This window comes from Patagioenas fasciata, chromosome 3 (assembly GCF_037038585.1).
Source record: "Patagioenas fasciata isolate bPatFas1 chromosome 3, bPatFas1.hap1, whole genome shotgun sequence".
Taxonomy (NCBI): Eukaryota; Metazoa; Chordata; class Aves; order Columbiformes; family Columbidae; genus Patagioenas; species Patagioenas fasciata.
In genome coordinates, this window is record NC_092522.1 from 30134336 (window position 1) to 30156280 (window position 21945).

The 21945-nt window shown below is 37.6% G+C and overlaps 1 protein-coding gene across 12 annotated transcripts in view; it reads right to left on the reverse strand.

Moving 5' to 3' along the window:
• The window catches only part of SYT14 (synaptotagmin 14), a 93675-nt gene that overhangs the window by 16461 nt on the left and 55269 nt on the right, over positions 1-21945 (reverse strand). For 10 of the 12 annotated variants that reach the window (XM_071806028.1, XM_065834734.2, XM_065834733.2 and 7 more), the window contains 2 exons: positions 17226-17494; positions 14871-15320 (listed from right to left, as the gene is read on the reverse strand). In XM_071806028.1, the coding sequence (XP_071662129.1) occupies positions 14871-15320; positions 17226-17494 (719 nt within the window). Of the gene's footprint in view, positions 1-5416; positions 7027-7047; positions 11390-14870; positions 15321-17225; positions 17495-21945 lie in introns of those variants that run through there. The other 2 variants (XM_065834732.2, XM_071806025.1) reach the window with 2 other exon arrangements.

A 21945-nucleotide genomic window follows, 5' to 3' on the forward strand; every position in this document is an offset into this window, starting at 1 on the left:
AATGAAATATAACAAGGGCAAGTGTAGAGTCTTGCATCTGGGTAGGAACAACCCCAGGTTCCAGTGTAAGTTGGGGAATGATCCATTAGAGAGCAGTGTAGGGGAGAGGGACCTGGGTATCCTGGTGGACAGCAGGATGACCATGAGCCAGCACTGTGCCCTTGTGGCCAAGAGGGCCAATGGCATCCTGGGGTGTATTAGAAGGAGGGTGGTTAGTAGGTTCAGAGAGGTTCTCCTCTCCCTCTACTCTGCTCTGGCAAGACCACACCTGGAATATTGTGTCCAGTTCTGGGCCCCTCAGTTCAAGAAGGACAGGGAACTGCTGGAGAGGGTCCAGCGTAGGGCAACCAAGATGATGAAGGGAGTGGAGCATCTCCCTTATGAGGAAAGACGGAGGGAGCTGGGGCTCTTTAGTTTGGAGAAGAGGAGACTGAGGAGTGTCCTTATTAATGTTTATAAATATGTAAAGGGTGAGTGTCACGAGGATGGAGCCAGGCTCTTCTCGGTGACAAACAATGGTAGGACAAGGGGTAATGGGTTTAAGCTGAAACATAAGAGGTTCCACTTAAACTTGAGAAGAAACTTCTCAGTGAGGGTAACAGAGCACTGGAATAGGCTGCCCAGGGAGGTTGTGGAGTCTCCTTCTCTGGAGACATTCAAAACCCGCCTGGGCACCTTCCTGTGTAACCTCATCTGGGTGTTCCTGCTCCGGCAGGGGGACTGGACTGGATGATCTTTCGAGGTCCCTTCCAACCCCTAGCATTCTATGATTCTATGAAACATATTTAAAAAAATACTCAGTTTTTTAGTTATGAACTGCAAAATCCTAATATAAAAGAAAGTGAGATATTAAGAAGAAAAATGAAGTAGTGGGGTGCGAAGCAGATTAGAAGACATACTGCCAAGTCTTGGGAAACGGGAGAGGTGCCCGAGGATTGGAGGAAAGCAAATGTCACTCCAGTCTTCAAAAAGGGCAAAAAGGAGGACCCGGGTAATTATAGACTGGTCAACCTCACCTCTGTCCCTGGGAAGGTAATGGAACAGCTTATCCTTGGTGTCATCTCAAGGCATATCAGGGATAAGAGGGTCATTAGGGGCAGTCAGCATGGCTTTACCAAGGGGAAGTCATGCTTGACCAACCTCATAGCCTTTTATGAGAATGTAACAAGGTGGATGGATGATGGCAGGGTGGTGGATGTGGTCTACCTTGACTTCAGTAAAGCCTTTGACACAGTCCCTCACAGCATCCTCACAGCTAAATTGAGGAGGTGTGGTCTAGACAATAGAGTAGTGAGGTGGGTTGCAAACTGGCTTAAAGAGAGAAGCCAGAGAGTGGTGGTCAATGGTGCGGAGTCCAGTTGGAGGCCAGTATCTAGTGGAGTGCCTCAGGGGTCAGTACTGGGGCCAATATTATTCAATATATCCATTAACGATTTAGACGAGGGAATTGAGTGCACTATCAGCAAGTTTGCTGATGACACCAAGCTGGGAGGAGTGGCTGACTCGCCAGAAGGCTGTGCTGCCATCCAGAGACCTGGACAGGCTGGAGAGTTGGGCGGGGGATAACCTGATGGAATTTAACACGGGAAAGTGTAGAGTCCTGCATCTGGGCAGGAACAACCCCAGGTTCCAGTATAGGTTGGGGAATGATCCATTAGAGAGCAGTGTAGGGGAAAGGGACCTGGGGGTCCTGGTGGACAACAGGATGACCATGAGCCAGCACTGTGCCCTTGTGGCCAGGAAGGCCAATGGCATCCTTGGGTGTATTACAAGGGGGGTGGTCAGTAGATCGAGAGAGGTCCTCCTTCCCCTCTACTCCGCCCTGGTGAGACCCCATCTGGAATATTGTGTCCAGTTCTGGGCCCCTCAGTTCAAGAAGAACAGGGAACTGCTGGAGAGGGTCCAGCGTAGGGCAACAAAGATGATTAAGGGAGTGGAGCACCTCCCTTATGAAGAAAGGCTGAGGGAGCTGGGGCTCTTTAGTTTGGAGAAGAGAAGACTGAGGGGTGACCTTATTAATGTTTATAAATATATAAAGGGTGAGTGCCACGAGGATGGAGTCAGGCTCTTCTCAGTGGCAAGCAATGATAGGACAAGGGGCAATGGGATCAAGCTGGAACACAAGAGGTTCCACTTAAATTTGAGAAAGAACTTCTTCTCAGTGAGGGTAACAGAGCACTGGAACAGGCTGCCCAGGGAGGTTGTGGAGTCTCCTTCCCTGGAGACATTCAAAGCCCGCCTGGACACATTCCTGTGCGACCTCACCTAGGCGTTCCTGCTCCAGCAGGGGGATTGGACTAGATGATCTTTTGAGGTCCCTTCCAATCCCAAACATACTGTGATACTGATGCTACTGGGTAAAAGCAGGGTTAAACACCACAAACAACAGTATAATTTATGTGTCTGTGATAAAGGAGAAAAGAGAATTTGGGGGCAAAGACATAGAAAACATGAGAAAAAAAAGGAAGGTGAGGTTGTACCTTGTCACTTTTCTTTTGAAAGAAAACAGAAAGATCCTATGAGGAAAAGAAGAAGGAACCAGAAATCAGGGAAAGAACTGAGATCAAGAAAGCTCAGATCAACAACTGAAGAAAGAATTTTCATTGCAGGACAAAGTTGAAATCAGAGATACCGAGTATTATCAGGTGTCTTCTCAAAAGTATTTTCTCCTGTTTATTGTTCACATTGTGGACATCCATTCATCGTTTTAAGTAAGGTATCCCATGATAATCATGTCTGTTGGTAGGTGACTTGACTTTGTGTTAGATCCGTAAGCTGCACTAGAATTGAAAATAACACGTTTCTCAGTCTCTGTTTAGAGGTTTTTTCTGTTTGCATAGTCAAAATTCAAGAAGAGTGCTAACAAACTCATCAAGAAAAAAGCAAGATAGGAAGCTACATTTTTACCTGCTCAAAATATAAGCCTCATGATCACATGTCAAATTGTAAAATATTAACACTGGAATTCCTAATTGTAATTGGTACAGCATGAATATAAACTTAGCTACAATGAAGCTTTCATCTCATGACAACATTACAGTGCTACCAGCTGCTTTTCATCTCCATAGAGATCTGCATTCAATCTATCGGTAAATCTATCTGTAGGCCACTTTGATACTGAAGCTTCACTGTGGGAAATGTAATATTTAGACCAAAAGTTACTACTTGTTTGAAATAACCTGTCTATGTAAGTTAATTTTTATAACTCTGTCCTCTCTTCCTCTATAAAGACTGTGTGTATTTTAATAAGTGAGGAAAAAAAGGACTAAGGTTCCATAACAGCAAAAGGCTTTCAAGGTCAGTGAAGTACCAGAACAGCCTAGTAAGAACTTTGTAAAATCTTAGATTCTTAAAAACTTAGATGAACTGTCAAGGTATTGATGATATGGCCACAGTGCAAGGAGCTGTCTCTTCAGGATGCCTCCAGGATATTAATGCTAAATCTCTAACCTATTTTTATCTATTTAGCCACAATAAAAATATATTATCAACAGTAAACACAAGCTAAAAACAAACAAACCACAACACATTAGATTAAGTCTATTTCAAATATTTGGTTCAAAGGTCTCTCTTACTAAATTACAAATTTTCAGCTTTTCGATTTTATATCACGGAGCTTTGCACAAAGGACTGAAACCTTTCCCATACATACCACAGGACAGTACTTCATCACAAAGTTAGGTGCGTTTTACTTCATCAACACTTAAAAGAATCAATGCTTTTCACTGAATTATAAGGGTAATATGTGTTATAATCTACAAAAACTTAGTTACTAGTTCTCCAAACTACTGTCCTTGATGACTTCTTTGCATATATTATCTAGGAAGGAAACTTTAATTTTCACTAAACATATAATAAAACAATTTTGATTAAGTCGTACTTGTATTTCACATATTCCTATTGTACAAAAGCTGGCAATCAAAAGAGAAGACTCTTTTTTCCCCAGTGCAAATGGAAGCAAAGACATACAACACATGATGTCAGATCTGAATGCCTAAGGTATTTTCAGTAACCATTTTTTCTGCTCTCCAACAACATAGAGAAACCTCTATTTGCAACAACAACAATGTATGTAAAATGTATTTATTTGTCTTTCTTCACCATAATTCCATGGCAACAGAGTATTTGTTACTTACATATTCATCTCCTACTGTTATTTTTCTATACCCTGAAGTTCTGCTAATAAATTCTGCTCTTAAGCCCACTGGAGTTAATCACAGGGAATAATGTGGCCGTGCTCTGCAGGCAGTTAAAAGTTCATTTTCCTCATTGCACAGGTTAAAATCATGCCTCTGTAGGCTTACGAAACAAGAACATCTGATTCTCTTGGCTTTTCAAAATATACACAGGAAAGATGAAACCTTGCTGACAATCCTTCAGCAACAAAAATCTGATTCACAGCATGTTACTTGTCAAAATGTCTCTCTCAAATTTTAAATGTTAATGTTATACCACTAATCTCTTAAAGAACTTCTTTGCATGTTACTTTCTTCAGCAGCTCCGAGCGTGGAGCCCATCCCCTGCTTCTGCTCCGAGAGCCAGGGAGGAGGACAACACTGGACCTAGAGCCTCCACATCCCTCCTTGGTGGCTTAAGTACTCAATACTTCGTAAAAACAAGTGTCAAAGCTGAAATACTTTTGAAAAAATAGCAAGACGATTCCTGGGAAAGAGAACTTAAACCACCTGAAGAATTCAGCCCTGAAAACAGAAGCATGTAAAATAATTAGGAATGTCAAAGAATGGAGCTTTTCAGTTTTGAATCCCACTTACATGCTATACTGGACACTTGGATGCTTTCGTGGAGATGATTGCAGCAGTTCATCATTTCTGCTTCTGTTTCCCCTAATTCATGGAAGGACTGTGAGGATCGATATACTTGAAAAAAAGAAGTCCTCAAAAATATGATACTCATAACAAAACAGTTCCTTAAACTACACAATTGACACTCTCTCTGTACACTAATGCCTGCAGGAAGTACCAACATTTTGTTTCTAAAGGTAGAACTCAAGTGTTACACGATGCTCAAAACAATACCAGATGTTTGAAATGATAAAATTCTTCTTCTTACGATTAATAAAAATAAAATTTAGCAATGATGTTGCAAAATAATAATTAAATGAAGAAGCAAGTACCAAAAAGGTCTTTAAGAAATCAAAACCAAACACTGCATTGTATGCCACTGTCTTTTTGAGGCTCTTGTGATTTTAAAAAAATACCTGATTTTTGTTCATTTGTTTTGGCTATTTTTAAGAAAACCAATACTTTCAAAATAGTACAAAAACTACCTATCTTCACAACATGTTAGGGAGGAAATTCACATTCCTATTGTAGATGGTTATTTGTACAGTAAAATTAAGAGAAGATACGGTTATCAGGATTTTGCTTTAAACCAATAACCTGAACTTGCAAACACAGAAATATATAGTTTTTATTGTCATTTATGACAGGCTTTTTTACTTAATAGCAAATGTTCCAATAAGGTAATGTTCATTCATGTACTTAACACTTTAAAGTATTAATATCTATGTCAACTGAAATTACAAACATGGAAGTATATATACTAATAATATTTCCAGTATGCAATTTAATTTCAGGAAACAAAAAATATTTATTTTGGGTAGAATGGCATGCTTCAAAAATTATCAGGGTTTCCTATTCACAATTTCAATTGAAAAATCTTTAGCAAATAAATTCATTCAACATTGATGGCATTCACCTCAAACATAATTTTTAAAAAATTATTAAACTTCTATTAATGTAGTTGAAAATCAGATTACCTGAAGTGATAAAATTCACATTTCCCATCAAAAGCTCCTGCTTCTATCTTGTTTTTTACTTTCAAGAGAAAAAAAACTTCTGGATGCAGAATTTTACAAAACATCTTTTCTTAAATGTAACAACTGGCAAATGGAGTTCAAATTAAAAATAATAATTCTTCCATTCACCACAGTCAAGGGACTAAAACTTTAAAAATTCTATGCAAAACTTTCATTTATCACAGATACTATAATGTACAGAGATATAAAACCTCCTTAGGTACATGGTGATACTACACAAATTTCAATTTTAATGTGACTTAAAATGAATTAATTTCAATCAAAATTAAAATCTTTGTAGCTTTTCTAAAAATAAAAATACTGTATTATTAAAATAAGGCTTGTTTTCAAACTTTAGGATACCATAATTTAGCCATAAAATGAAAATGACAAAATAAAATGCACACATTCTTAATAACGGCAAAAAAAAACCCACTTTTGTGAAAGATTTTGAACAAGTTCACAGTGAGATTTCTGTGTTGCTTTTCACATTTCATGAGAATTTGCTGTGAGTACTTGATGTCTAAAAATTTTTAAAACGATCAGGTCTGCAGAACAATTCTCTACAGAATGGGAAACGTTTTAATTTTTCTATAATTTCTATTTGTCTGCATTTAAATTACACTTTTGGTTTCCTTGCCACATGACGAAAGGTCACCTAGTTGTTCCCTAGACTTAATGGGACTGAAATTTGCACAGTAAACCCGAGCAGCAGTGGAGGCAATTGGACATGAATGTACAATGGAATTCACAGCATTTACAAAAGCGCCCTGTTTTTACATTGCAAAAGTCTACGAGCTTTTTATACAGCCAGGGGTGAGGGGAGGAATAGAGGCAAGAGGCCTTTTATTATTGAATTCTGTTTTCTGAGATAAGACATGTAGCACAAAGAAACGTTCAAGCACTAAAAGCTGTTAGATGTTTGTGCAAGTGATTTAGTTAAGAACATCTGACACGAAATGCAGAGGTTTTAGCGGCACCCCTGATGGAGCTACGCTAACAGCTCCTACCCAGCTCACCCACACCTGCCCCTCACTCCACTCCCTGTCAAAAACACCGAGATGTCACCGTGGAAGAGATTCCAAGACCACAGACTTCTTTAAATGACAATACTCTGTCCAGATGGAGTTATGCTCTGTGCTTGCTCTGGAGATCAATGGCAAACAGCTTCATTTGTCTCTTTTCTCTCTTGGTTACACTCTTTCAAACTGGGAAAAGAGGAAGAGGATTCAGTGATCAAAAAGTAAGTGTAATTTAGGAGTAGTTGATCTCTGGACTAGTATTTGATTGCATAAGCATTCAAACAATTATTTTCACAATGAAAACATCCATAACATTAAAGGTATGCTTACAGAGCATTTCTCAGTTAAACTATTTGCAATTAACAGTTCACCCAGCTCTGATTTAATCTGCTAGTGGTACCCCTTTTGATTTGTTCAGGTCATGCTTAATCTCATGATGTAAGGATCATCAGGCATTTGCAGTTTGAAGGGATCTGCCTCGGTTCTTAGAGCTACTATACACACCACAGCGAAGGGCAGGAGGTGGAGGTAAGCTGGATTCTCCTGGGCCAGCAGACAGCTGAGTAAGCCAAACAGAAAGACAGGGACTGTGAAAAAGGCAGCTCAAGGTCAGACGTGAAGGCCAAGCCTGACAAGAAGGTAACTCACTAAGGCTGAAAGGATCCCTTGCTAAAGCAAACCAAGAACAGAAATGTTTTTCTGATACCAAATACAGGTGGCTTGAATTTACAAAAGTAGTGGTCACCCCGAGATCCTCAAGTCTGAAATGAAGAACACCTACAAAGACCAGGAATAGAAGAATCATCCAGTAAGTAAACCAAAAAATGAAAATCCAAAGTTCCACAAATGTGTAAGTTATAAATTTGCAGATGAGGTAATTTCATCTGTGCAACACCTCTGATTTGGATTTTCCCCACTGGAAAGAAACTGGAGGAAAACAGCACACGTGCTCTTGGTGAAGGGTGCTCAAACCTGCAAACAGAACTGTTTCTGTGTTTTTCTTTTTTCTTGCTTCCTTGAAAGGTAATAAAAGCGAGAAGATGTTTGTGTGTATGTATACATGCAAACACGAAAGAATTCAAGTTATAAGAGTTGTATCACTGCTCTTTGAAATTGCAGTCCAGGTTGGGAGGTCATACTTACGCCACAGACAATGAGAACCTCACAGACATCTGATGAAATTATCATCTTTCTAGCATTATATATTGATGAGCTTTTTCCATTTTTTTTTTTTAATTATGATCAAAACTAGACATACAATTCTAGACAATATGTTTGTCACTGATGGACTGGCTTTCTGAGGGAATAAGAGTATTGCTTAAAGGATTACTCTGATTTAATCTAGACCAGTCATTCACAGCCTGTCATTTGACTGGGGCATTTTAGCGACTGAAAAGCATCATCATACACTCAAAATAGTAACACCATGTCTGAAACATAGCTTCCATTATCTGCTGATCCAAACAACAAAGATTGTGAGGAACAAACTGCGTTAGTAACTTTTTTTCTTTTTCAAGTAATTCATTGATTAAAATCAAAAGATACCAGCTTTTACTTGCACTGATATTAAGATAGAGAGACAATCATCTTTATTCTGGCTATATGACCAACTGATGATTTTGACAAATAGATGAAATTCTTTACATTGCTGACTTCAAATAATTCTCCCAGTATCCTACATTCAGGTTAGGAGCTTGCCTCCCATTTGGCTATCAGCAAGGCAGTTGAAAGTTAGTGTTAAATTCAAGTTTTGGTTTTGCTAACATGTTGAAGAAAGTCCTGGTGTTATGCCGGCTTTGTTTTTTTTATAAACCTCTCAAAACTTGAAGGCCAGGTGGACTTTGCAAACTGTGCCATGGTAGTGGCATCCACATCCAGAATGCTTTGACTGTCCAAACTGGTCAGCATATCCCGGAAATGGAATATAAGTACCATCTTGACAGCATTTTTATTAGCTCCATTATAACTGTCAGCAATAACTGGAATCAAATTATTCTTCTGGTATCTTACAAAAAAGTCCATCAATAAAGGCTAGAAATGAAAATTAATTGAGAAATGTGATGGATGTACAAGATTCAACTAAGGGCTCTCAGCACCTCATAAGAAAGGCAGAAGCTTGCTTCCAGAGAATTAGAATTTTTCATCTGGAAAAGCTTTATACTCTTTAAATTACTGATAGAACAGGAATCACAAATCTAGACATGCCAGAATGACAAACCCTGAATTGTCACTTTGTGGAAAGCCTCCTGAGCTGACCTTGGACTGGCTGTTCTACAAACAAATAGCAGCAATGCGGCCCACAACTACAATGGTGTGAGGTAGAGTATTCTGAGGACAAAGATCCTTCTCTTGATCACAGCAGAGATAGCAAATAACCACAAAAGGGCTGAAGTACTGAATTTAGTTATGGAGTTTAAAGCAACTTGCAAGGACTACTGCCTCTTAGTCTGGATTGATTGAAATAACTGGATATGAATTTCTGTACAAGTTGAGGAAACATTCTAACATTTTTGGATAGCTCGCTTGTCAGTCTGTGACAGAAATAACTGTATTACCCTCCATGACAGTAATCTATTATCAAAAGCAAGGAACATACAATGAAAACGGTCAACCATTTCACTATAGAGATGACAGAATGGCTGCAGCCACCTGAGACAAGTTCTAACTGTAGAAAAAAAATAATTGAAAACTACGTAGGAGTGTTCTACCAAGTATCAAGATTATTCTGTATGGGCCTGAAACAGTCTCATAGTCTCAAGGCTGGTCCAGGGCCTCTTGAATGGACTAATCATATGCAAGAATTTTCCATGAGTTATCAGATGTATTTACATAAACCAGGAGCAAATAGCACTGATTTGGAAAGTCAATTAATTTTTAACTGTGACAACTGAACTCATCTAGTGGGTGGTCCTTACATCTGGTCAGATGCTATTTGAGTTCTTGAAACTTGAGTCTGCCAGAAAAGTGCAGGCACACCACTGGCTTTAGAACACAATAGTCGCAGTTGTCTTTGGGTTCCCCTCCCAACATCCTGATGAAGACGTGAGAAGAGAGCACCATGGGTTAGCGCTTATCTTCCCAGCTGCCAGGAGCAGCGCTCGGGGAACGCCACACAAAGGCACACAGGTTGAGGCCGCCATGGCACTGAGAAGACAACAACTACTGCCTGCCAATACCGCCATGAAATCCTGCACAACCAGCTAGACATGGACAGTCTACTTCATTTGCCAAGTACTGCCAAGTTCTCCTGCAGCCTCACTAACATGATCACCATTTTCCAATCACCTAATAATTTTCTTCAAAAAACTTGCAAGAGTCATCTTTCTTATTGTGTCAAAGGACTAATTCTGATCTTCCATGTTTTACAGCACTAACTCAACTGAACTCAGCAAGCTATTCCTGAGATAAGACTGTGCTCAATGTTTAAAGATAATTGCCCCTTGCTTTGATGGACATAATTTTTACAAGCTAACTGAAAGCATTTATGTATCATCACACAGGAATTGACCCTTTTAGGTGTAATTCCAGTTATATTAAAATACTATGAGCAAAATATTTTTAGGTTGTTTTTTGTTTTTTTGTTTTTTTGTTGTTTTTTTTCCCCTGCTACACAAGTCTTAGTCATTTTTTTGTTTGTTTAAAGTATCATACTGGTAGCTACTGTTTATTTAAGATACGTTTATATATACGATTGTTAGCATTTAGCCTTCAAAATACAATACTGAACAGATCATGCCACACGAACACCATAGTAAAGTCACCAATACATGTAAGGTATAAGAATTTGCACAAAACCTGGCAGCTTGACTCTATAATAGACAAGAATTCCCAAGAAAGAAATGCCAGTCCAAAAGCTTCTTTCCTGAGAAGTTTATAAACTGATAAACATCCATTACAAAGAATGCCTTAAGTACAATGCATAAACTAACATATACTAGATAATTAACCACTGTCCACGAAGTGGAGGGAGGTGCGCATGTGTGTGCAGGAGCGAGCATTTTTATTCATTGCATGCATGAATGCCTTTACTCAAAAAACTGTAAAGTAACTCTCGGATACTCTGGATATTAATATTAATAGTAAAGATACATAAAATAATTGGTTTTGCACGTACGATTGCCTACACCCTCGACTCCTTGTTACGAGGATCATATCTGGAAGTTTAGTAGGTTACAAATGGAGAATATTATAGAAAGATAGACAAATAAATGTAACTCTCCACAGTAAACATCTTGTTACTGACAATACATAATGAACAACAACTAGAGTTGCTTAGCAGGAAGAGGTACATTTTGGTCGTCCAAAGTTCACTTCCAAAATAAATTGAAAAAATAAAACCCCAACTGTTGTTATTGTACACCAAAAGCAACCTATAGTGTGGTGAAGAAGATTATGCTTGTTTTTTTCATCTTTTTCAAATAGATTTCATTTAACAAACTGCTTGTATGTTTTTATAATCACATCAACTGGAGGCTGTTGTTCACTGTCAGGAAAATTTCTTTGGGTGAGAAGAACGAAGAGCAACTAAAACCAGGTCCACGGGGACTTCCTGAAGAAAAATAAACTACATCACAACAGATTCTAAACTCCAAAGAGGGTGAACAAAAATTTGTATACAATTGTACTAAAAGGAAAATTTCTCTAAAACATCAACAAAAGTCTTCCTAAGCAAACTATACTCAGACAAAACCACAATGTATACCCCTGCTATTGACTTCTGATGCAACGGCCAATTTCCATCAAATCTGAAAGGGACACGGTCTCAGATGCCAGGGACACCAGCACTTTGGCAAGCCCATAGTGGTTCTGTTGCTTCCTCCTCACTCAAGTGCATGCTGAATTCAGAAGGAAGCGTGTGAGAAACACGGGGACTGATGAGAAATTCCCTGTTTTGTGGGAGAACTGCACCAATGCAGGACAGTTAAAGACCATCAGCAATAGGACTGGTGATAATAGCTGCTCATGGAAGACATTATACGCAACGTAGGAAGGTGAGGAACATGGTGAAATCTTGAGTGAGACAGTTTGTGAATATATTTGTAAATTTGAAGCAATGTGTAGCTTTGAAACCTATTTAAGGAACATACTATTAATAGTCTCATGTACTCACCATAACATGCACTTGTCCAGATTTTAACAATAACCAGAGAGTTGCAGGCCCCACTCATGTGAGGACTATGTTTGAAAGGCACTGAACTTGTTGGCCTACCTTTAACCAGATTCCCTTGTGAATAGCTTTAAGGTATTCACTGAAAAACCACTAAACTTCACAGGATATTTACTGTTCTTATACAATCAGAAGGCAGATGATTAGCTAATACATTAATAAAATATCTGGCACAGACAGAAGCAAATAAAATATGTTTCTGCAGATGAGATTAGCTGAGGTGTTTCAATGGATTAGGAAGTTTCAGTGACAGAGGGTATATTTAATATATAAAATCCATATAATGAGAAGCAGTGGAAAAAAACAGGACAACTGTAATGTGTCCAAGAAATATCATCGTAAAAAGGCTGTCAAAAATAAACACCTCTCAGCAACAAAGCACTCTGCAACTGAACACGGCAATTTTAATTCACAAGTTACCTCATAATGGATTTTGTAATTACAAATATCTCTGAACAGCTGGATCTCTCCAAATTTAAATACCACTTACCTTCTCCTATTAAATAACTCCTGCCTGGCATTTATCATTAGTTGGACATAAATATTGCTGTTAGTTTATTGTAGGAAAAGGACAGTTGAGAATGAGTACAACCAATGTGTATAAATAGACCCAGAGGCAAACACCTGAGAAGGGTAAGAATTAATTAAGCTCAAGCACCCTGCTGGCGTAAGAACAAATGGTAATAAATTGGTCACAAAGAAATTCAGGTTGGAACTGAAACAACCTGATGTTTTCAGATGAAAATTCACAGTTTTGCCATCAGGATGACCTGGCTGTTTGCAATAACAAGGGCTTGAACTCAAGTGACCCAGGATGGCCCCCACTTTCTGTCAGAAATCCTAAAAATGCAACAAATTTCAACACATTTCATCCTGTAATAAATCTGCTTGTGGAAAAAGTATGATATAGGCTATAAACAATAATAGAAAAATACCTATAAACTCAGAGGTGAATGACTTTCCAACCGTTTAAAAACTGATTTGCATAGTTCCAGAAAACCATGGATCCTCATTCAAGTTAGAAACTGCAAAGGTTCCTTTCCAGCAACAGGTAGAGCTAAGATATAATAAATCTGCCTAAACCCCATTACAGCAGCAAGCTCTGGAAGTTCCTTTCACTGCCTACCAATATTCCTTATTCTTGTTCCTTCCCCTCAAAAAAACAAGGAGAGAAAAATACAGGCATGGCATCCCTTACCATCATAAAATATATATAACAAACTACTTATCTTTGGTGCCTTCTGGAATTTTACTCTCCCTGCCACAAAAGCTCAAAAAAATAATATGCAAGAATAACCAATGCATATATGGGATATACCAACCAATCAAAAGCCTGGCCCATTCATTGGCCTGTTTCACTGACTTTGGTAAATTCTATGCAAGAATCTATCAAAAATGCACAGAAATTTAGCAAGTACACTCTGAATATTCAAAGCTTTGTTTCATGGTGCATTTTTTTCCTAGCTGTGAAACTAGCAAACTCCACATTAGGAAAGTTCATACTAGGTAGGTGAATCTCTTCATCCTTGGACTAGACTGATTTGTACTTCTTAAGAAATCATAGAAAAGGCATTCTATTGTCAGTTGATCCTCCATCAGATCTAAATTTCAGTCTCAGCTTTTACTAATTCTAATTAAAATATTTTTATTTGTTAAATACAACAGCATTTTGGTTTGCCTGTCTTTAATCATACTCATGTTCAATAGAAATGCCATTTCAATTGATCCAAAGATATTTGGAAAATGCAGAACAAACTAACTGCACTGGTTCATCTGAAAAATATATTTTCCTTTCTTTCCCTTCTCCTCCTCTTTTTCTTTTATTGATAGTTTAAAAAGCACACACAAAACCCCTCAATGTCCAAATACAAATGCTAAATCACTCTCTCTTTCCCTTGAAAATCCATTGCTTAGCACGTATGCAGCTCTTAGGCAATAATATTCAAGCACTTCTAGTCTAGGAAGCCCTGACCACAACATCCCATTCTCTTTCTAGACAAAAGCATACTTACAATACTAACTAACTAAGAATACTTATAAAACTAACTAAAAGAATACTTACAAATGCTAACAAATACAAAAAAGAAAAAGTAGATGCTGATAACTGCCCATATAGTGATCTCCCGTGTTTTTTGACAGCAACACTTAAGTTTACTCTTAATTATTGTCGCTTTGCTTTATCAAAAACAGTAAAGTTATATTATTTTGGAGGACAAAAAATAGTATTCATCAGATAGGAAGTGTTGTGTGGCTTTGTTTGTTTTGCTTTGGTTTTGTTTTTCCAGCAAACAAAAATACTGTTCAGTTTGAACTACTTTTCACAGTCTTTCACTTCAGACTGAACAAGACATCAATTATTTACAAGGTTCTAATCTGAAGTTATTAAAAATGGCTTTCTGCTCTCAAAATTCCTCTTTCCTATCTTTCTTCCTTGAAAGGAAAACACCTATTCCAACCAAGATTTAATTGCAACACATGGAGGGCACTCACCAGTATAGTTTCGTTTTCCCCTCCTTTTTAAAAAAAAAAAAATTTAAATGGTGTGGGTAACAGAGTAAAGATTATGCTATTAAATACATATATATGTATTTGCATGTGTATGTAATATTCAACACTATATCCCTATTTACAGACTGGGAATTTCTAAGTAATTAAAAGGAAAAAAATACAGGCAGATTTTGCAGGTGGAAAGTGAGTGTACTTACGGCAGCTCTAAGGAAATTATCGTTGTGCTAGTACGGTGCTATGACTGTTGAAAAAAAATCGAGTGGATGTGATGACTCTATAAATATACACACTGTTCTTACAAACTTCAGGACACTGTGTATCACGGCATTCTTATTCTGCCTCATTTAATACTCACAGACGGACTGTAAGAAGGTTCCAGTATCACTGGCACTGACATCTTCCCTTGAAGATTCAATTTTGTTAAGTAAAAAATCTTTTCTCCCACAATCCTCTCTTTTTTCATGCGACGTACGCTGTACAGTCTAAAGCGAACTGCATAATTCCCAATCATCTCAGACTCAACGTGATTAAATTTGAATGTCTCTGTGAAGACAGGGCACGGTCCCCGCTGGATGCTGGTTTTTGCTCTCTGCTTCTTTATAGGGAGAAGAACTAGGTGTACTTGCCACGAGCTTCCACCTGTCCTGCTGTATGTGGGAATGTCTGTGACAGCTGTCACTGTCACCAAAAGCTTCTGTTCCTGTGAGTCATAGTCAAAAGTCACATCCAGTGTGCCATATTTAGCTACTGGCTCAGGATCAAAAGGTTTAGGAAGCTGTGAAGATGATCCTCGAGCTGACATATCCTGAAGAAGAAGAAGAAAAAAAGCTATTTATTTATTTATTTATTTATTGCATTCCATTATTAAATCTAGCATGGAAATATATGGCTTTCTCCAAGCAATATGACGGGACTATGATATTTTTGTTCATTTCATAAACAAGGTAATTAAACACCAAAAGCCCAAGGAGATGGCTGACAAGCAGTCAAGAAGAAATCAAAAGGCTTTACCTGGTCAATATCACCAAAAGCCAGAAGTCAATCAGACAAAGCTTGGACTAAATTAGGCCATTTTTATGACCTCTTTTTCCGTGCCCCATATGTTAAAATGTATATCCATTTGTTATGAGGTAGAACTGCCTTACTTCAGTGTGAGTATACATCATTTTAAAGTTAACATATTACCCTGCTTTAAGAGCCGGCTAGTGATTGAGAGCACAGTGAGATGCCAGCAAGGAATACAGGAATTAAAACCCCTACTTGCACATGCAGCTCTTGTTGCAGCCCACAAGGGTTCTATGAAGTGCCAAAAATTATCACGGTTTTATTAATGTAATTTTACTGGAATTGTGTGAGATGCATCTGTTTAAAACACACCTTTTGATCTTTCTGTAAATGGCATTAGTCTTAAAACTGTATTTTAAACTTAATTTTAAGATTGCTTATTGTCACTTCAAACTTTGAACAAAATATTGATCCCCTATATTGTTACAACAGCTAGTTTGATAGTGATACTGAAACACAAAATATTTACAAGTACTGGTCAACCTACTGTTCATTAATAAGTTATTCCAAGTATGTAAAACAAACATACTGCCTGTGTATTTTCATATTATCAAAGATATGCTTATTCACATAAATGAATAGATGTCACAATAAAGCCTTTTGGATTAAAAAAAAATGTTATATTCTTATTTTAAACTGGTTGCTACATAGCTATGGGAATTGATTCCTGCGAAAGCTTCACTATTCAAGTTGTTGAGTGGTTATAAAAAAAGCTGGCAGTTCTTATTGAGTATGCTTACATTAGTGACTGGCATGACACAAACCAGGAAGAACTAGGATGAGATTTGCTGCAATTTGTTAGGGTTCGAGGACCATACATACACACTATGTCTTTACCAGCTATGAAGTTCATACAGATTGTGGTCCTAGCTGACCACAGTAGCTACTGGAGGACCTTGCAGCTGGGCCTTCCAGATGTTGCACCAACACCCCAGGTACGCAACATCAACTTACCAAAAGGTCTATTAAGACAGAAAGAGCTGCTGGCACATCAGGACTGAGCCCTAATATGCACTTCAAAACTTCAGGAACAGACAAAAGACAAATCTGTACTAAAAAGAGCCTCTTCTGCACATGACATCACTAATATAGAGTCACCCACAGACATCAGTGCAGTAACTGGTTGTTAAAAACATTTCAAGGAAATATGTGTCAGAAATCTTCACAGTAAAAACAAATAGATATTACAGTTCATGGCAGAAGAAAGGAAAGTGGACCAAATCTCTATACTATCATCAACAATTTTTAAATGTGTGATAATTTTTTTTCATAAAACATGTTTTTCATTTTGGGGTGTCCAGTTCAAAAAGTATTAACAGGTTTTTTTTTTAAATTTGTGTTGTTTGAAAAATTATGTGGAAAAAAAAAAGGAATTTTTACTATCGTCCTTATAGTGAACTTTTTTGACTGGTTTAAAAAAATAATTCTCTCTTACTGGGAGCTTGTTCTAAAGATAAGATGCCATAAAGAGAACTATAAAGAATAATCAGAAATTCTATTTTAGTATTTTCTAACAAACTAATTTCTTTTTAAAATAGGCTCTAATATTAGTGTTCATATAACTGTACATTGACATTGAGATAAAAAAAGCTCTCCAAAGGTTGCACTGCATGATGCTTCAGAACATGCAACGGTTTTCATTTACCTCTGGACTAAGGACAGCTGTGCTATCACTCGGTACATCCTCTTCGTATCCTTTGTTATGGAAGCTTTCTATTTCGTGTCCTGTGCTTCCCTCACTTGGGCACTTATATGAACATCTGGGACTGTTGCTACAGTGGGAAAATTCACATTTGCTGTCTCCGACTTCAGAAGGTGTACATGAAAGATGAGGAGAACCACTATCATCCTGGTATGGAGGTGGCTGCAGTTCATCTAGCGGAGGTGTTCTTCTCATCCTTTGAATGCAGTTTGCTGAGAATAAGTGAAAATTATTTACTTACTTTCTGATTATTTACTGTTGAAACAGTTCTGCGGAAAATGGTAAGTCTAAATACCTGGACAGAGTATTTAAAAATCTATAGATGTCTTTTTTTACTTTGCATTTCCAATTAGATAACAAATACTACTGAAAAATATGTCGAAAAATGAAAATGAATGATCTCTCAGATGAAAGAGATTTAGATAAGTATTAAGTATATAGTCACAATGGATTGTATAAACTGTACCTAAACAAATATAGCACAAAAATGATACAACAAAAATTTTAGGCTTGAATTTCAGGGATGCTTACCTTGCAAAAACATTTGGATATCTTAAGTCAGATTCTGTGCAGGTGGAATGCAGACCAATTAAGGAAACAAAATGCACTCCCTAAAGCCATGATTTCAAACCTTTGGTTACCTCCCACGCAGTTGCTCACCCAGGGAAACATTAAACTCTGAAGACAAGGTACTAATAAAGGCAGACACATGCCTGTTCACACAAGTGAACTCTGCTCACCAGCAAATTTAACAAGTGAGGCACTGCCTCAGATTCTTTTTTACTTGTTAAGGACAGCTAAAGGGTATGTATTCAGTGTCTACAAGTTAGACACTAGATCCAGTCACTACAGACAGTGGAAAAAGTATCATGAGCAATCTTGTGCTTTGCATGAATACTTGATGCTGATCACCTTTGCTTCTCACACTAGATAGATAGATAGATAGAAATGTGGTTATACATCTCCACAGAAAATAAAACTGATGCATGGCTGTGGATATAGAAAGTTAATTCCAAATAATTACACTTCAATTTTTGATGTCATATTTTATGATGCAGCGTTGCACAGTTGACTAGAAGTGGGAAAAGACTGCAAGGTGCGCAGTAGCTGAAATGAAAGGAATACCAAAGAGAAGTAAAAACCTGTATCACATTTTGTTTACACCTTCTCTAGAGGTTTTAATGAAGATTTTGATGACCCTCACTCATAGAATTAACTTATACAAAAAATTTCAAAGCAACTGTGTTTTCTGCTGCCAGACATACCACTTTCACTCTCAGAAAAATGTACCAAAAAAGAAAGTTAACAAAAGCATTAACATTAGGATAATGAAAGCTTTGATTTCAGATTCATCGAAGGAAGAAACTGATCTTCTTTCCCACATGACAAAGGTGGTAAATTTTAGTTTCATCATCAGTTTTTTCTATATAAGTTTTTCCTGCCAGTGTCCTAAATTCTCATCAAGTATATCAACCTTTTAACTGCTTCAGAGGTAATTACCAGTCATTCGACATATCACATAAACAAAGCGAGAATGCGTAAGAGTTACCCGTTACGGAACAAGGCTGAAAACACAGTAATAAGGCTCTCTTGGGAAACAAATAGTCTTAGGGAAAGGTTCTCTTTTGTTCTCCTTTCCTTTCGAAGCCTGGGTCGTATCAGACTTTCACAAGCTGGAACTTTTCACAGCATTTGGGACTTGATGTAAGCCCACACCACCACGGTTTCGGTGCACACTGTCCATAGGAACCAAAGCCAGACCCATGGGCTAGAAGGGAGCCAATGCACTGCAGATCGCCAGAGCTGGGCAATGGAAGGACAGGGAGAGGACAGCTCATTATGGAGCACAGATAAATACAAGCCTCGAGATAACTGGGGAATGAATGCCCTCCTCTATTTCACTGGGTTCCCAATGGAACTCCTCTTAGCTTTAGCTAAGACAAATGAGTAATTAAAACACTCCTATCAGATGATACCACAGTCAGGAATCCTCTCTTCTCTGATAAACCCATCAGAGCCAGCCTATCAGTCAGAGTGATTCAAAATTACTTTAACAGCACCCCTGTAAAAGGTTTTCTGCTCTCATTTCGCCAGCTCCATGCCACTAACTCCTGAAACCCCAGTCTCACATGGCTGGAAAGGAAAACAGGGCAGGCAAGGAATCCTACACTCAAAACATAGTCACTAATCTAGCAGATAATCACAAAACCTCACACCCGCAACAGAGTTAAGTGGGACCGGTAGAATCTTGAAATCACCATGCAGGGATACTGAGAAAACTTTATTTGCAAAACAGAGAAGAGATATGGGAAAGCATTTAAAAAAGAATAATCAGATAACTTGTGCCAATGAAATGAGATAAAAGTAATTTTAGAATCTAAACTGATATTTTAATCATCATAAAATCAACTTTTGACTCTCTATACCACGAAAATGGGACATCCTTTTCATAATTTATATAATTAAATATTCTAGCAAATTTAGAACAATTCTGCTCATTGCTGCTAAAAGGCAAAAAACAGGATTAAATGAGGCAGTAACCACCGTGTAGCTATGACTTAATTTCTTTCTTTTCACTTGTAGTCAATTCTACAAAGACTTTTTAACTCCCAGCTTTTCCACAATCTAACAAAATGAAAGCATGTCCGGGTAACTATCAACACCATTATTGTCTTACATGAGTAAATAAACGACTGTGTGACTCACTTTTTTCACTTTGATGAACTCCATTATATGTCCCTATGGGAAAACTGCACAGGCTGTGTGACAGAAAAGGTACTTTTAATGTAGGCGAGGAAGAAGTGAAGAAAATTTCTTTTAAGCAGCTGTGATTCAAAAATCTCAGAAAAAGCTGAAACATTTGGACAGGTTTTAACTATTTAGTTTGGAAGGTTTAGTTTACCAAACAGAAATAGCATGTAAATTCTTAAAACAAATAGCCAGGTTTAAAAATCTAAGGACATCTATGTCTAAATGAGTATAAACTGGTTTTGAACAAAAGGTTTCTCTGCATAAAAATATATCACAATTTTCACATTAATTTTCAAAGCGAAAATGTCTCCCCCTCCCCACAGTAAATGATGCAATAAAATGCAATAAAATGATGATTTCATGTTACATCTCTCTGAAGATACTGCAAATTTGAATTACATTAAGACATTCTAAAGACTGATGGTACCAAAGACAAATGATATAACAGATAGAAGCGAATACAGTAACATTGAATATCTGATACTGGGTATTTTCCTTAAAAATTACACAGAAGTAACAGCTAACTTCAACAATTAATCTGGCCAGAAAATTTTGCATAGGTATCCAAGTTTAAAATAAAAAAGCACTGCTAATGCATAGTGGCCTATCACTGATTGTATTGGAGAAAACAATTTGGAGCTGAAAATAAAGCATGTTCTGAAATGTTGGCATATTCATATGTAGAACCACTGTCTGTAACATATCTTGAACCTTGACTACTGTGAGCAAGCCAAAGAATACCTCCCAAAGACCGGTGAATGTGGCTAATAACATCTGTTAAAGAGTTACTCTTAACAGGCAAATGGTTACCAGGAATATCTAAAATTAATTGTTGCATCATATCTATGCCTGTTTCCCAAGAAACTTTATGCTCTCAAACCAGATAGAAGATAAATTTTGCCAGTTCCCTCAATTAAATTACTCATATTAAATTACCATACTAATTTGGACTAGACAGGGTGAAAAAACAGCCAACATATATCCCAAATCTGGAAGAAAGGAATAATCACTAAGATACCAAATCAGCTTTAGCCTGAGGTTCCTACCAGCCAGAAATGGCAGAACAGAGGAAAGACAAAAAGAATGATCCCACATCTGGTTTCCCACCCAAACTATGTGAAATAACTATTCATTCTCATAACACAAGTGAAACTAAGTTGCTTAGTAACAAACATTAAGTAAGATCTAAATCAAGAATACTGTGCATTGCTGTCAATAGGCTATTCTGAATAATCAATCTTTTAAGGGTTAACTACTTTAATTAACATTTTCATCCTTCTTTAGAGGGTTGAAAAAAAATCACTCATATAGTGGTAATCGTAAAGTCTTCGCTCAACAGCTTAAGAAACCAGAACTGTAAGTGAAATACCTGTCAAACACAAGCAGATCTGCTTTTTGCTGGTACACCCAGAAATTACAGCCTGTATGTTGTCATTAGGACATTTAAGCCAGAAGTAAATAAATAATTTCTTTTTAGTACCATTTTAAACAATGAAGGTTAGTTTGTTGTCATAAGTCCCTGTTCAGGGGACTGGCTGAAAGCTGAAGGGAGATGACACTTATCTTGTCATTGACCTCAAGGGACTGCCACTAAACCAAGCCCAAAATGAGCATTCCTGCAACATACAGCTGACAACTACGAGGAAATACACAAGCTTTTCCAGTAAGTTTTCTAGTTGGAATCACAATTTAAATATACATGAGCTTACTATAAGAAATGCTTTTTATTTAGGTTTTTAGCCATTATTTGATCTATTTCACGCGTTCCCCCCTTGTCCTCTCTGCCGTGGGCCCATGTGGACCATGGTGATGTTCCTTTCCACGTTCACAATGTTTAGGCTTCGCTATCTTAATTTTCCCAAAGGTTGTTAGCAGCAGGACAAACCTAGCTTTCTTTAGCCCACATTTCCTG